We start from the raw sequence: 15,312 nt of genomic DNA, 5'->3' as shown, positions 1-15,312 counted from the left end.
AAAGGCTCCAGTGGCCAAACGGATGCCACAATGCTGGATAATATTGAGACAGTGTAAGAGGGACAGACGTGAAGATGCATGAACGAAACACCCACATTCTAATTTCAAATGGTCAAGGGACCAGTACAAACAGAGGAGGGTGGTTAGATCTGCTCCCCAGAAACTACCACTGAGGACACGGACACTGAGGGACTGCATACAACGGGCTGTCACGTGAGACACACGAGAAGACCAAGAAAGTTTCCTTTCGATCAAGAACCCCAAGAATTTTGTAGTTTCAATGAATGGAACAGCAACAGGTCCAAGATGTAACAATGGTGGAAGAAACCAACTGTGCCGCCAGAAATTTGTGGAAATGGTTTTGTCAGTGGGGAAGTGAAAGCCACTGTCGATGTGCCACGAGTAAAGACTATCGAGACATCGTTGAAGATGCCGCTCAATGAGACAGGTCCGTGGAGAACTGCAGTAGATGGCAAAATTGTGAATGAAAAGAGAGCCGGAGATGCCCAGAGGGAGACAGGCCATTGTAGGGTTAATGGCGATAGCAAAGAGAACGACACTCAGGACGGAACCCTGAGGCACACCGTTTCCCTGGATAAAGGTGTCTGGCAAGGCAGAACCCACACATACCTTGAAAACTCTGTCTTTTAAAAACTCCTGAAGGAAATTGGGTAGGCGCCCATGGAAGCCCCACGTGTAGATAGTACAGAGGATACCAGTCCCCCAGCAGGTGTCATAGGCTTTCTCCAAATTGAAAAACAAGGCCACAGTCTGAGATTTCCACAGAAAACCATTCACGACATGGGTCAAGATCATCAGCTGCAGAACGGCATGCTCCATCCACACTATGCAGTGGTTAGTAAACTGTGATAATCGAGCCACCATACCACCTGGGCACGAATCGTACGTTCCATCATCTTGCAAACACAGCTGGTGAGAGAAATGAGGTGGTAGCTAGAAGGAAGGTGTTTGTCCTTCCTGGGCTTAGGTGTGGGTATGACAGCGGCTTCATGCCAGCATTTGGGAAACATGCCCTCTGCCCAGATGCGGTCATACGTATGAATCAGAAAGTGCTTGCCCACAAGAGAAAGATGCTGCAACATTTGAATGTTAACAGTCTCTGGACCTGGGACAGAGGAATGGGACGAAGTGACAGCATGATCCAGCTCCCTCATAGTAAAGGCAGCATTGTAGCACTCACAATTCTGAGAAGAGAAGGGTATCGCCCTTTCTGATGGAATAGGACCAGGTGATAGTGGGAGAAGCTCGAAATCTCTGCAAAATGGCGGCCCAAGGTGTTGGATATAGCAATAGGGTCCGTGATGACATCGTCTGTTAATGTCAGGCCAGAAATTGGGGAATGGAACTCGGTTCCAGAGAGCCATCACAGGTTGGCCCACATGACTGAAGAGGGAGTGGAACTATTAAAAGAATTAGTGAATGAAATCCAGCTACCTTTTTTGCTATCCCGAAGAACGCGACAACACTGTTCACCCAACTGTTTATATTGAATGCAGTTTGCCATCGTAAGATGATGGTTAAAAACATTGAGAGCACGTCTCCGCACGGGAATTGCATCGCGGCATTCCTCAGTCCAGCAAGGGACCAGGACATGGCATCGTAAAGAGGAAGTGCGACGAATGGAATGTACGGCGGTGGTAAGGATAATGTTTGTAAGACATTCTACCTGGTCATCACAACTGGGGAAATATTGTTCATCGAAGGTCACCAGGGAGGAGTAAAGCCTCCAGTCGGCCTTAGTAAGCTGCCATTTGGGTGTGCACATAGGTGGGGTAGGAGTCAGCAAACGAATAGTGCACAGGAAATAGTCGCTCGAGTACATGTAAGAGAGAACGGAGCACTCGAGACAATGGGCAAGCTGGACAGTGCAGAAGGATAGGTCCAAATGGGAACAGGTGTGTGTGGAATCTGAAAGGAGGGTGGGTGCTCCTATATTAAGGCACATGAGGTTAAGTTGATGGAGAAGGTCAGCCAAGAGGGCACCTCTCTGACAAGTTCTGGGAGAACCCCACAGGGGATGGTGCGCATTAAAGTCACCGAGCAGCAGAAAGGGGTGAGGTAGCTGCCCAGTAAGGTTGAGGAAGTTGCCCTGGTGACATCAAATGATGGAGGGAGGTAAACAGTACAAAGGGAAACGGTCAAGTGAGGAAGGAAAAGGTGAACTGAAACAGCTTGAAGACAGGTAGTCGGAGAGATGGGTTGACTAGAAACGTCATCCTGTATGAGCAGCATGACTCCCCCCATGAGACTGAATGCCGTCTTTTTGGGGAGGGGTGCACACCGGTGACACGGAGGTCGGCTGGGCGAGGGTATCACGTGGCGACACCATCTAAGAGGATCTTTGAGTCGGTGAAGGAGAAGACCATTTGCCTTTGACTTCTTGGAGCCTTTCCGGTTGGCAGAGGGAGACTCAGATGTTGGTTGGCTGGAGGGACATAGGAAGTGTTCACAGGAGTATTCCTTCTGTCCTTTCCAGCCTGTCGGTTGTGTAGCTGGTGACTTCACCCCATGAGGCGGAAGTTTAGTGGCATATTGCACAGCTGGAGGAGGAGATGGGGACGCTACTATGACGCTGCGCGATTCCACAACTGCGATGCTAAATTTGAGGTCTTATGACTGCATGGCCATGTCCTCCGTGGAACGAGATGCAGCAAGAACAGTACTGTAGGTGCAAGAAGATAGAACACAGGGTTTCCAACTAGCCAACAACTTGCGAGCGACCGGGTGATGCACTTTTCCCTTCCCAGATCTCCTGAATAGCCTACTCATCAAGATACATGGGACAATTGCAGGAGGAGGAGGCATGGTCACCATTGCAGTTGATACAGCAGTGAGGAGGAGGTGGACAATTGCCCTCGTGGGCATCCTGCCCAGAGCTTACACATTTGGCTGGGTGTTGACAACACTCTAAAGTGTCATTGTAACGATGACAGTGGTAGCAGTGCACAGGGTTTGGAATATATGGTCCGACTGTGGTAAATTCATAACCTGCTTTGATGGAAGAACCACTCTATCAAAAGTGAGAAAGAGAGTGCATGTGGGCACTAAGGAGGCATCCACTTTTTTCAGCACCTGATGGACTGCATTGACACCCTGATCAGAGAGGTATGTTTGAATTTCTGCCTCAGTCAGACCATTGCGCAGCCTAGTGCAAATAACACCACGGGAAGAGTTCAGTATTTGATGGGCCTCAACATGAACAGGATAGCTGTGGAGGAGCGAAGCTGCAAGCAGTTGTGTTTGAGAATCAGAAGTAGTCTCCAAAGGTGTAGTGTCATTGTGTACACAAGAGCAGGATTTCTCAGGGCCAGCAACTGCATGAACACCTCTCTGGATAATAAACGGATTTACCACAGTGACGGACTGATTGTGTTCAGTGCGTGAAACCATGAGGAGTCATGGTGCAACTGGGAGGGTCTTTCAATCGTTAGCCTCGTTCCATTTATGTTTTGTAGCCGTTGACTGTGAAGATGATCGACTCATTGTGAGAAAATCCCCCATTACTGCCAGCGTCTCCAATGGTGCGCTCCTTCCAAGTGTGGGCTCCCTTCAGTAGGGGTGCATCTGCCTTAGGTGATCGTTCACACCTCTTGAACACTTGACAAAGGGGCTAACTGGCAATTTGGGAAGGTAGCAGCTCAGGCAATCACCACTCCCTGGGCCTGGCCTGTACCAGGGGGTATGAGCTAACCCTACCTGTTGATCCGGGGCTGGGAACTATGCGTTACCTAGTCACCTGTTACATGTCAGACACGTGGGCCAGCCTTCTGGAGCGCAAAGGGAGGAAGAAGAAAAAAGAGGAACATCAAATGCCAAAATGGAGGAAAGACAGAAGAAGGCGAAGAAATAAAGAAAAAAGTAACGACAAACAGTGGAGAGTATTCCGATACTGACTACTGAAAATGCAGACTATATTTCCAAAAACAGCCTTGACGTGTTCCCCAAGGGAGGGGAAAAAGAACAGCAAGAGGATAGACATGCAGCATGGAAGAGAAAAGATACTGCAAAGGCTGGGGCCCCGTGGTAGCCAAGCACAAACCCTCCACAGAGCGGTGAGCCCCCGGGGTGGGAGGAGGGGCGGGGGGGGGGGGGGATATTAGTGCTGTACAACAGAAATAAGAAGACAATGCTGTTGCGAAACACTTACTGCTTTAACAGTGCTTAAGCGAGACAACTCTTATAATGAAAGATGAGAGCATTGTAACTTGCATGTAGAACAACCTACCTGGAGTAAAAAAATAAATTTACAAACTTACCATCACACCATATGGAAGGTTTCTGTTAGTTCTGACCATGAACACTGTCTGAAAGCTCAGCGATGTTCCTGATGTATGCATTTCACCTGCCTATGTCTTGACTGTACAGATGATTACAATGATTGGTTTGTGGGGCACTCAACAATGCGGTTATCAGCACCTTTACAAATTCCCAATCTTTTCACAGTCCAGTCTTGCCATTTTCCCGGATGATGATGAAGACAACATGAACAACCAGATCGCATGCGGAGAAAATTCCTGACCCGGCTGTAAATCGAACCCAGGACCACGTGATCCAGAGGCGGCAATGCTAACCATTAGACCACAAGCTGCGTTCTCAATTATATAGTTCTTATTTACTGTACTCCTTCCATTATTTGTATTCCATCTACAACTTTTCAATTGTCACGTTTTACTTGTCAACAAATCAGAATATTTGATCAAGTTGACAACAGTACATCAAATGAATATAGCTGGACAATTTAGCATGACAACAGAAAATAGGTGGGTGGTAACAAAGTAATTGTGACTTGAAAACATCATGAGAAATGTTTGATAACTGAGAGAAGGAAGATCTGTTATAGTGGATGAAGTGTTTCTTGAGTGGACCCAAATGTTTTGTGGTCAAGCAACAAGATTACCACAATACAGTAAGATACCCAGCCACCCATTGTCTGCTGCTCCAACTTGAGTTTTATTCCCATTTTCGTAATTTACATCATATTTTCGTAATTTATATAATGGACCATAAGGTAATTAATAGTGTTTAAGGGGAGCCGGAGGTGGTCAAACCCAAAAAAATTACTTTTTTTTTTTTTTTTTTTTTTTTTTTTGCTACTGAAAATTAATTGGAACATTCCTCTTTAATATAAACTTTGAATTATTGTTCTACTCGCCCTAGAAGTGGAGTTATTACCATTTTCCCCCCAACGCCTGCAGAAGAAATGGGCAGCCGCTGAATGCATCTAACACCCTCTCGTGACTTCCTGGCGAACTGCTTGGGATTTTCTCGGCCTGTTACGCATACAGCGCCTTATGTTACGCATACAGCGAGTGTGCAAGGGTTGGCTACATTGTTTTCTGTGACAAATGAAGCGCTAAGAGTGCGGAACATCGTCTCTTTGCTGTTTACCGTTTCGAATTAGTTCAGTGTTGCGCCTGTAGTTGGTAGTATTATACTTCTTGTGTAAAGCGTTGTTCTGGTTATGATGCCACACTTTAGTAACCGTGTATATAAGAAGAGGAAGAACGTAGGGAAAAGAAAATTAACACTAATACCAAGTTGCGATACTACAATTACTGAAACGGTGCGTTCTTCTGCTAAGCAACACATGGCCGGCCATAGCCCTGTGACATCATCTAACAAGAAGATGACTGGTGGAAGTGACAGATTTCATGAATATGTTAGTGACAGTGATGATATTAACGAAGTACTGAATATTGGATTATTATCTTCTGTGCTGAAAGAAAGTGTTCTGTGCAAAATGTGTTCAAGTGTAGGAGTGGGACTAGAGATAACAAAGCACTTTGGTTTAGCTTGTGAGATGAAGATAATCTGTGCATGTTGCAAGTATCAAGTGACTTTCTACAATTCACATGCCAGTCTCTTTGGTGAAAATGGACGATCTAGAGTGTTTGATGTGAATGTTCGACTTGTGTATGGTCTTCGATCCATTGGAAAAGGGTCTGCTGCTGGTAAACTGTTTTGTGGTATTACGAACTTGCCATCGGCTCCAAGCAAATTTGGGTACTACTGTGAACTGGTAGGATCCTCTGTTGAAGATGTGGCTTTGAAAACCATGAAGGAAGCAGTGGAGGAATCTGTAGAAATGAACGGTGGTTCTAGGGATTTGGTAGTGGCATTAGACGGTTCCTGGCAAAAGAGGGGTCATAAATCCCTGAATGGGGTTGTAACTGCTACTTGTGGTGATAGTGCAAAAGTGATAGATGTTGCAATATTATCAAAACATTGTAGGTGCAAAAATAAAATCAAAGGAGAGCACAGTGGAGCCTGTGAGGCAAATTTTAGTGGATCAAGTGGAGCAATGGAAGTGGATGGAGTGAAACAAATTTTTGAACGTTCGGTTCCCAGATACAACGTTAGGTACAAATACTACCTTGGGGATGGTGACTCCAAAGGTTTCAAGACTATAGAGGAACTGAAACCATATGGAAATGAATTTGTAGTTGAAAAGTTGGAATGCATTGGGCATGTGCAAAAGTGTATGGGTGCACGGCTTCGAAGGCTCAAACAAACTTTGGGTTCAAGTAAGCTCAGTGATGGAAAGACAATAGGAGGGAGAGGCAGGCTTACTGATGAGGTGATTGAACGTCTACAGAGATACTATGGGTATGCTATAAGGCAAAATACTAGTAATGTTAGTGACATGCGAAAAGCAGTGTGGGCATTGTTCCTTCATACTGCCTCTTCCAATGAATACCCTCAACACAGCCTGTGCCCAAAAGATTCCTGGTGCAAATATAATGCAAAAAAGGACTATGATCACAAACATGGTTTGCCAGCAGCTGTGATAAATGCAATAAAACCAATTTTTCATGACTTAGCACAGCCAGAATTGTTACACAAATGTCTACACGGAAAGATGCAGAATCCTAATGAGAGCGTAAACAATTTGATTTGGAAAGTGATTCCTAAAAGGATGTTTGTAAGCATAAAAACACTGCACTTTGGCATTTATGATGCAATATCAACCTACAACCAAGGGAACAGTGTGAAGTTCTGAAGGCATTAGGATTTACAGCTGGGGTGAACACTGTATGAGCACTAAGAAATATTGACAAAGAAAGGATAAGAGGAGCAGAAAGAAGAGAAAGACACATGAAGTATGATGGAACAACAGGCCAGAAAAAAAGACAGAAGAGGAAGCTTTTGGAGGATTAAGAACAAGACCCTGATAATCCATCCTATAGTGCAGGAATGTATTGAGAAACTTTGATAGCCATTTCCTGTAAATTAGAATTTTTCGAATATAAGGAACATTTTCTCAAAATCCACTCAAGCTAGAGAGATGAAATTTTTATAAAGCACTCCTAGTGGTCAAAATTACATTGTAACACAGCCATTTGGCAATACGTTCAGTAGTTTCATTTCAGTTTAATTATAAATCAATTATTTGTAAAAAAATTTGGGTCATTAATAAAAAAAAATAATTGGAAGGAAACTAGAAAAGATACTCCAAAATCCCTCTGTCATAACTGCAATACTAAACCACTCTATATGTAAAAAAATTCAAATTTTTCTATTTGGTAGTTTATTCATAAAAGTTCCTCAAACTTACTGATTTTGACATGGGCAGCATAGGCACCTCCGGCTCCCCTTAATCCAGTTCTTGACAGTTTCACTGTCTTTTAAGGTACTCAAACATTAACAAAGAATTAAGATATATCTGTCATCAACCCAAAGGCTAATTTGAACACCACAGTGCTTTATTAGGCATTGTCCTATTGGAGATTGTATGCGTTGAAGTGAGTTACCCAGCCAGTTACAGGAGGCCTACAGCTTAATGTCGACTTTGAGCCATGACACAACTCAATGTTTTTCACATTAATATTACCACAGGTGAAAGAAGTGGCAAGTGACAGGACTGACCGAGGATTGGAAACAAATCCTTTGGATCCATAGTCTGGCATTTCAAAACTCGAGCCACATACCAAGAGAATTATTGAGATGTAACTGCTAGAACAGACATATATCTTAAGTTGTGCTCCATCTACAATTGAATCCTCTACAATTGAATAGGATTCACTGGGTAATGATACTGTTGATTCCAGTCCCTTCACCGATGAGATACTAAATAAATACAAACTGATCTGAATGTCAACAAACTCATGGCGTTCGCCAACGGTTGACTCAGCTAACTATTGGATGAATGCAGAGCTCTTGACTATTATAGTTTGTGGAATCAAATTATCTTTGTTGCACGTTATTTGGTATTACTTAACTACATAATTACTGTACCAACTGACTGCCTGATGTAGCATCCAAATTTCAATACTAAGCATGAGGTTTTTGGTGATATTAACTCAATACCCAACACGAACATTCCTGTGGGTCCTGTATAATAATAAAACTGCTTTAAGAGAACTCTGGAAAGGTACTATCAATGACAGAAATTTTGGTCAATTAGGAATTAAACAATACGAGAAAAAAATTACTGAATCAATGTGCAGACTAAGTGGTATCATTTCTCTGTGGTAGATCTTGAGATAAAAAACCAACTTGCATAATTATTATGTTGCTCATATCACTATTTTTTCGAACTGCCAAAACAATTTCCAGCTTTTTCTCTTTTGTATGGTTTTAAATAATATATTAATTATGTTTCTTTAAATATCCTCTTCTATCTGCATCTACATGATGACTCTGCAGTTCATTATTAAGTGCCTGGCAGAGGGTTCATTCAACCATTTTAAAGTTATTTCTCTACTGTTCCGCTCTCAAATGGCACGCAGAAGAAACGAGCACTTGTTTCCACAGTTCTTGTGCTACACGTGTGCTCTGTACACCCTTCCTGTATCATCCGGAGCATCTGACCTACATGATAAGCTGATAAATAAATACACTCATTTACAACCAAGGTTTTCAACTAAGGAGGGTTTGGGCCTAATCTTAAGCATTTTCAAAGCACAAGGCCAGTACGTGGTAAGATCAATTCACGCCATGGCAACTGAAGACCTTATATCAAACCATGCAGACACACCTAATTCACATCAGCAGTGTCCTGGTTCCTGTTATGGTGTCACACAGACTGAGTATCACTAATCATGTTCCAGTTGCACACTTCCCTCTCCAACTTGCTAGTGGAGTTGCGCCAGGGTACAGTTCTAAGGTTCAATGGATAGGTTTCACAACTGGCTCAGGGGTAGGCATGCAATTTAAATGCTTGGACATTGAGCAGAGGCCCCAATGAAGAACCTTGTCTACCAGCTACAATCTGTTGTGGACAATGTCAAATCTTAATGGCTGAAACTTTTTTCCTCAGAAATTGGTATTTTACTCTGCAAACGATTGCAGTGGTCTTGTGTGTGTGCACGTGCACCATGCATGTGCACAATTATTTGCATTTATTTGGAATGCTTTATAGGATAGACAATCTGGTTGAAGCTGTACAATCTAGTAATAATATGAATAATATCCTGTGCCCATCAGTACAACAATAACAACTGGAGGAGTAATCTGATACCAGAAGGATCAAATCAGTGATGGCACAGGGATGCTTTACAGAACAGAATGAGACAATTCTTCTTGACTGTCTTCTTCCTACACTTGATGTTAACCTTGTTGGAAATGAAATGGATGATGTGAGAAAACTGACCCGATTCCATATCAAGAACTTGATATGACCTTCGGAATGTAATCCTACATGCCTGGGAGGAGGCGATACAAAATGAGAGCTTTACTGTCGATCATATAGGTTTCCTTCCTTGCAGAATGCTGTAATCACTGAAATCAAAGTATTTTGGATGTGATTAAGTGATGGTGACACCATTTGCTCTGTTCTTTTCAATTTAATAAGAACTATAATCTTTCCACTGTTAATTCTGCATTCTCTATAGATGCTACATAGTAGCATTATAGCCCGCATCTCGTGGTCATGCGGTAGCGTTCTCGCTTCCCACGCCCGGGTTCCCGGGTTCGATTCCCGGCGGGGTCAGGGATTTTCTCTGCCTCGTGATGGCTGGGTGTTGTGTGCTGTCCTTAGGTTAGTTAGGTTTAAGTAGTTCTAAGTTCTAGGGGACTGATGACCACAGCAGTTGAGTCCCATAGTGCTCAGAGCCAGAGTAGCATTATAACTGCAAAAGGAGTCAAAAGACACTTTTCAACTTTTATTTCTGCAATAACAAATCCAGTTTTTAAACATTTTACCACAAAACTATGTGACTTTTCCTTATTTCTTCCGCTTTTGACAATGATGTACTGCAACTTGCTATGATTTCATGGGTACAATGGCAAGGGTCAAATGAAGACGGACATAATTCCTTCTACAAGAATTACCATTTCCATAATTAGATTGTGCTCTATTTTTCTTCAGGCGACAATAAATGCTTCGAGTGATGACATATGTACTTTTCAAAAGCTTTGGATTCGAGGCATTATATGTAACTTTGCAGCGCTATTTTGGGTGTTGCTGCTGTTATTTACCTACTCAGTTTATTTGCCTGTAACAGGCATTTTCAATGTCATGTTAGTGTGATCTTATTAATGAAAGTGACTTACTAGATTCAGATGGCACAGAAAGAGTTACAATATGTAAGTGTCTCAATTATCTTGACAGTTGTCTTAGGAGTCAGTTGATCCAACAGTGGGGATGGGTGCTAAGGATATAACAGAACAGAAGGCTAACAGACAATCACCTAAAAAAGGGCTGCTTTGAACATCCTGAAGGAGAGAAGGGCCCATTGCATATGCCTGCCACTGAGTGGATGACACAGTCATCAGTGCCTTCAGACTTCTTTCTGATGAGCTGATGCAGCATACCATACAAAAACCTGCAGAATCAAATACTCAGTATGAAATAAGACACCACTGGGACAGTGTCGCAGGAGGAACTGGAGACAATGATTGTTGTCATGCATTCCAGAGGTGCTATTTTTGCTAAAGGTTATTAAAGATAATGCAAACAGGTACATGCCATAAATTTATAAGATTCTTCCACTTCAATGAGAAGGCATTCTGAGCTTAATGCATATCTGCTGAAAAGTTTGGTGTTATTTCTGAAATACGGAACAAGTTAATGGAGAACTTGCCTTTGCTGTTGCCACCCCGGCAAAAATATTACAACTGATGGGCAGTTAGTTTGAAGCAATGCAAGGTGCAGGTTTACCTAAATTATGGCAAACAAACCCAACAATATGGACTCAACTTTTGGATAGTTGCAGACATGATATCAAAGTATATTTACAATGCCTTCCCACACCTCGGTGAGCAGGAAGGCCCACCAGACAACACCACTGGGAGATTATGTCATTCTCTGCCTCATGGAGACATTTCTAAATGAAGGAAGGAACCACACAATTTCTTCATATCCCTTGAGCTCATGAAAAAATTTTAACAGAAGAAAACATTATTACTGGTACTAATGAACAAGTTTTACTGATAACGTCCAAGTTGTGTGAAAAAGATTATTTCTGACATCCATTCCATCTTGGAAAGCATAAATATGCCAGAATGGGCCCTTATAGTGTACCAAGGGATGAAGAATAAGAATGTAATTATTCTCACCACATTACATCCTGAAGTAGCAGCAAGTGAAGCAGCAGACAATAAAAACAACTTATCTTCTGTAACACCACAGAGTATCGTGTGGACGTCACATAGATCAAATTATTTGTAAATACTCAACTAGAGTTGCTTACAGGACATGGCTGGTGCATGTCTTTTACACTATCCTAGAAGTGGCAGCAATGACTGCATGAATCAAAAGCATTCATTCTTTAATTTGTAAATGAATGCAAAAGTGGACAACAGAGAGCAGCACAACAGCAAGAAAGTCAATTAAACAAAGCAGCAGCTGTAATGGTGGTGGTGGTGGTTAGTGTTTAACGTCCCGTCGACAACGAGGTCATTAGAGACGGAGCGCAAGCTCGGGTTAGGGAAGGATTGGGAAGGAAATCAGCCGTGCCCTTTCAAAGGAACCATCCCGGTATTTGCCTGAAACGATTTAGGGAAATCACGGAAAACCTAAATCAGGATGGCCGGAGACGGGATTGAACCGTCGTCCTCCCGAATGAGAGTCCAGTGTGCTAACCACTGCGCCACCTCGCTCGGTCAGCAGCTGTAGGGCCCAGACAAATAAAAAGACAAAATAAGTGTCAAATTGGTATGTACAGAGGTAACCAGACCAATTATATAAGTAAGGAATCTAAAAATACTATCTGCAAGAAATATTTATGAAAATCTGCTCAAAGGGTGATTTCATTGCTTAGGAAAAAAGTGACACACACGTATAAACGTTAGAAAACGTAAAAATACTTCACATTACTGTATAGACAAGCAATTACTTTGTATTCAAAACATTAAGCAAAATGTGTCATAATGTTGAGGTAAAGCATTCATTGGAAAGTGTACATGGCATATAAATAAATGGAAGAAACGTCTTGCTTCAACCACAAAATAAATTTTTAATGCAAATTAAATTAAGAGTCTCGTATATCACATTTTCCCCTGTTCTAGTATTGAGTATCAATAAAAGTTCATCTTGCTGGTTGAGGGAGTGGGAAAGAGGTGGTGGGCAGCTGATTCCAACCACACACTCTAATAGTTTTTGCACAGCCTTTTGAGAAAGCAGCTGCACCACTCTTACACACGATGATGGTTTTACCAGTATCAAGTTATTTCTTATTACTGTTCCACCTGACTCGGCATCACCAAAATGTTTACATGTCTGTAATACTGGAAATTAGTTGAGACAGGTCTCCTCCTGTATTTTTTCACTCAATTTTTTTTAACTGATCAAAGGGGATTTTGGTATAAGAAAGTATTTCAAAGAACATTATACTACAACCACTAAAATTCTGCATCATAAGGCACTGTGCTACTCAGACCTATCTTCTTTTTCATAATTGGTTTATTTGTTGAGATCGGTTGGTTATGCTAAACTGGGAGAGAAGTTAGGAAGATTTTTATTATGACTGCTAAGAAGTACTGCATGTACACAAATTACTGTTCTTACAAAGAAATCTCACATACCGTCCTCAATGAAATTTGCATTATTTGTAATACTTGAGTATGTACTTGAATAGCACCATTTTTAATTCAAAGTGACCAAACAATTTGTAAATGTATTGAATGATCCACCTTCTGAAAATTTAAAGAAAATAGATTTTTTTATTAGTGAAATCCCCTCTCAAATGACATTCGAGTTCACACTTAAGGGAAAACCTATGAAAGGTATTAAGTATTTTACTTTATTTTTAAATTATTATTTTGCCACCATGCAATGATTCAAATCAAACCATTCTGCTCAGATGTGAGTATTGCACTCGTTGCATGTGCGTATCATATTTCCCGATTAGTCGGGAGGTAAACCATTCGTGAAACAAACGTTTAAACATCGGAGTATACTATTTCTACACACTGTTGATAATATGTCCTTGTCTTCCTCTCTGTAAACAATGTATTGCCAGAACTCATTTTAAGTGTCAGGAAAATTTAATCCTAAGAGCAACTGGGAATTGTATTGGATTTTCCAGGCACCTCATCTTGCACTTAACCACCTAAATTACCAAGTTACACACCACATATAACACAAGAAAATTGTACACAGTAGTGCCTGTCTGATACAACTTTACCAGGGGCAAATACTAGATCTAACGACATTACCTGTCAAGGATTAAGCAGTGGGGGAAATGTGCCCTGCTGCAAGCTGAAGACATGGACCGGATATACTATTTTCGCATACAGATTGACACTAATATGAGCAGAGCATTTGATATTCACATGCATTGCAGAATCTTTACTATATGCTTTTATTAAGTAGAATGCTGACATCTTCAAAGAAATTGCCACAAGTGATACAATCTCAAAGCAGAAAAAAGGTACTGCTTTCTCGAGTTCTAGAAAGGAGGAGAACAGAAGTGTCTCGCTATTTCTTTACAGAACACTAATGATACAAACTGTTCTACCTATGGTAGGTGGTTGTTGGAATTAGTCTTTCCAAACCTCCATGAAAGATCTACAATTGTACTTGACAATCCCCTGTACCACACAGTTTAAGGGAATAAAGACAACACACTCATTTGCACTAAATATGATAATTGTAACTTACACAAAGTTGTATAATAGAGGTATCTGTAGACAGTTTGGCAAATGTAAGAGTCCATGTCAAGAATCATTGGCACTGTGATGTTTTAATGGAAAGGCAGTTGAAGTCACAACACAGATTGCAGCAGTGGCAAAGAAAGTGACCAGGACACTGGTGTTATCTTATCCAGATCATTAGGATGACACTGTAGCACTATAACAGTTTACTTCTACAAGCAATAAATGTACAATTTAAAGACTTAATTTTACAACAGAATTAATGACTGCATACAGAAATCACAAAGTAGCATTATTGTTACACAATGTTTGTAGGCTCTCCTTCGAAGTATACGGATAATTTCTTACAATAAACATGATTACACACAGTACCAGGTGTTCTGAAGCTATACACAGACAGATAATTGTATTGCAGGATAAAAAGTGTATATGTTACTCACTATAAATCTATAAAATACTGAAGTTAAAGTTTGCAAATAAACATAACACAATTCCTTGAAAGTCGGGTAAAATGATTTAGTAATTAAATATAGCATTGACAATATTAGACTTTTGTACCTGTGAATGATATTCCGGCTACTTTTGGACTTTCACATATTAATTTTCCAACAGCTGGTGCATTGTCACGACTGCATGTAACAACATTGAAAAGCCCTTTTGGGAAGCCTGCATCCTCCGTCAGCTTAGCTAATGCAAGGGCTGTCAGTGGCGTATCTTCTGCAGGTTTAACTACACAGGTGCAGCCAGCAGCAAGTGCAGCTCCAGCTTTTCTGGTTACCATTGCAATTGGAAAATTCCACTGCAAAAATTAATATAACATGATTTTACTATAAAATATGCTCATGGAATATTATCCTAGAGTGCAAAATAGAAAATACTAAATAAATAAATAAACTGGAATTCCAAATCACGATATGTATTGGTAGATACTGTTGCAAGTCTAACGCACAATTCTTAGAAATATACTGGAATTACAATCCTTTGACTATTACATACAAGGCCCTGCTACAATAAATAACACCTAGTAGCTATATAAAATCTTCCTAAAATCATTAATTTAACTCTTCATTAACAGAAGTTTTCCGGTAGATCTGAATTACCGAACACCAGTATTTATGTATTCAAACAAGACTAATGACTAGCCTTTTGTCATAACTTGATATTACGAGGGTCAATCACATATAAAACAGGGTTTTTTTTCCAAGTTAAATTAAGCTTCAGAAAAATTCACACACATGAACTTATTTTTGCTAT

At 41.1% G+C, this 15,312-nt stretch overlaps 1 protein-coding gene across 2 annotated transcripts in view; it reads right to left on the bottom strand.

Annotated features, from left to right (window-relative positions):
* LOC126248057 (succinate-semialdehyde dehydrogenase, mitochondrial) overlaps nt 1-15,312 on the bottom strand; it is a 217,182-nt gene that overhangs the window by 86,046 nt on the left and 115,824 nt on the right. For both annotated transcript variants that reach the window (XM_049948694.1, XM_049948695.1), the window contains exon 5: nt 14,617-14,857. In XM_049948694.1, coding sequence (XP_049804651.1) covers nt 14,617-14,857 — 241 coding nt within the window. The remainder of the gene's footprint in view (nt 1-14,616; nt 14,858-15,312) is intronic.

Source organism: Schistocerca nitens, chromosome 3 (genome assembly GCF_023898315.1).
Source record: "Schistocerca nitens isolate TAMUIC-IGC-003100 chromosome 3, iqSchNite1.1, whole genome shotgun sequence".
Classification (NCBI taxonomy): domain Eukaryota; kingdom Metazoa; phylum Arthropoda; class Insecta; order Orthoptera; family Acrididae; genus Schistocerca; species Schistocerca nitens.
Note: the sequence above shows the minus strand (reverse complement) of the source record. Positions and strands in the feature narration are given on the sequence as shown.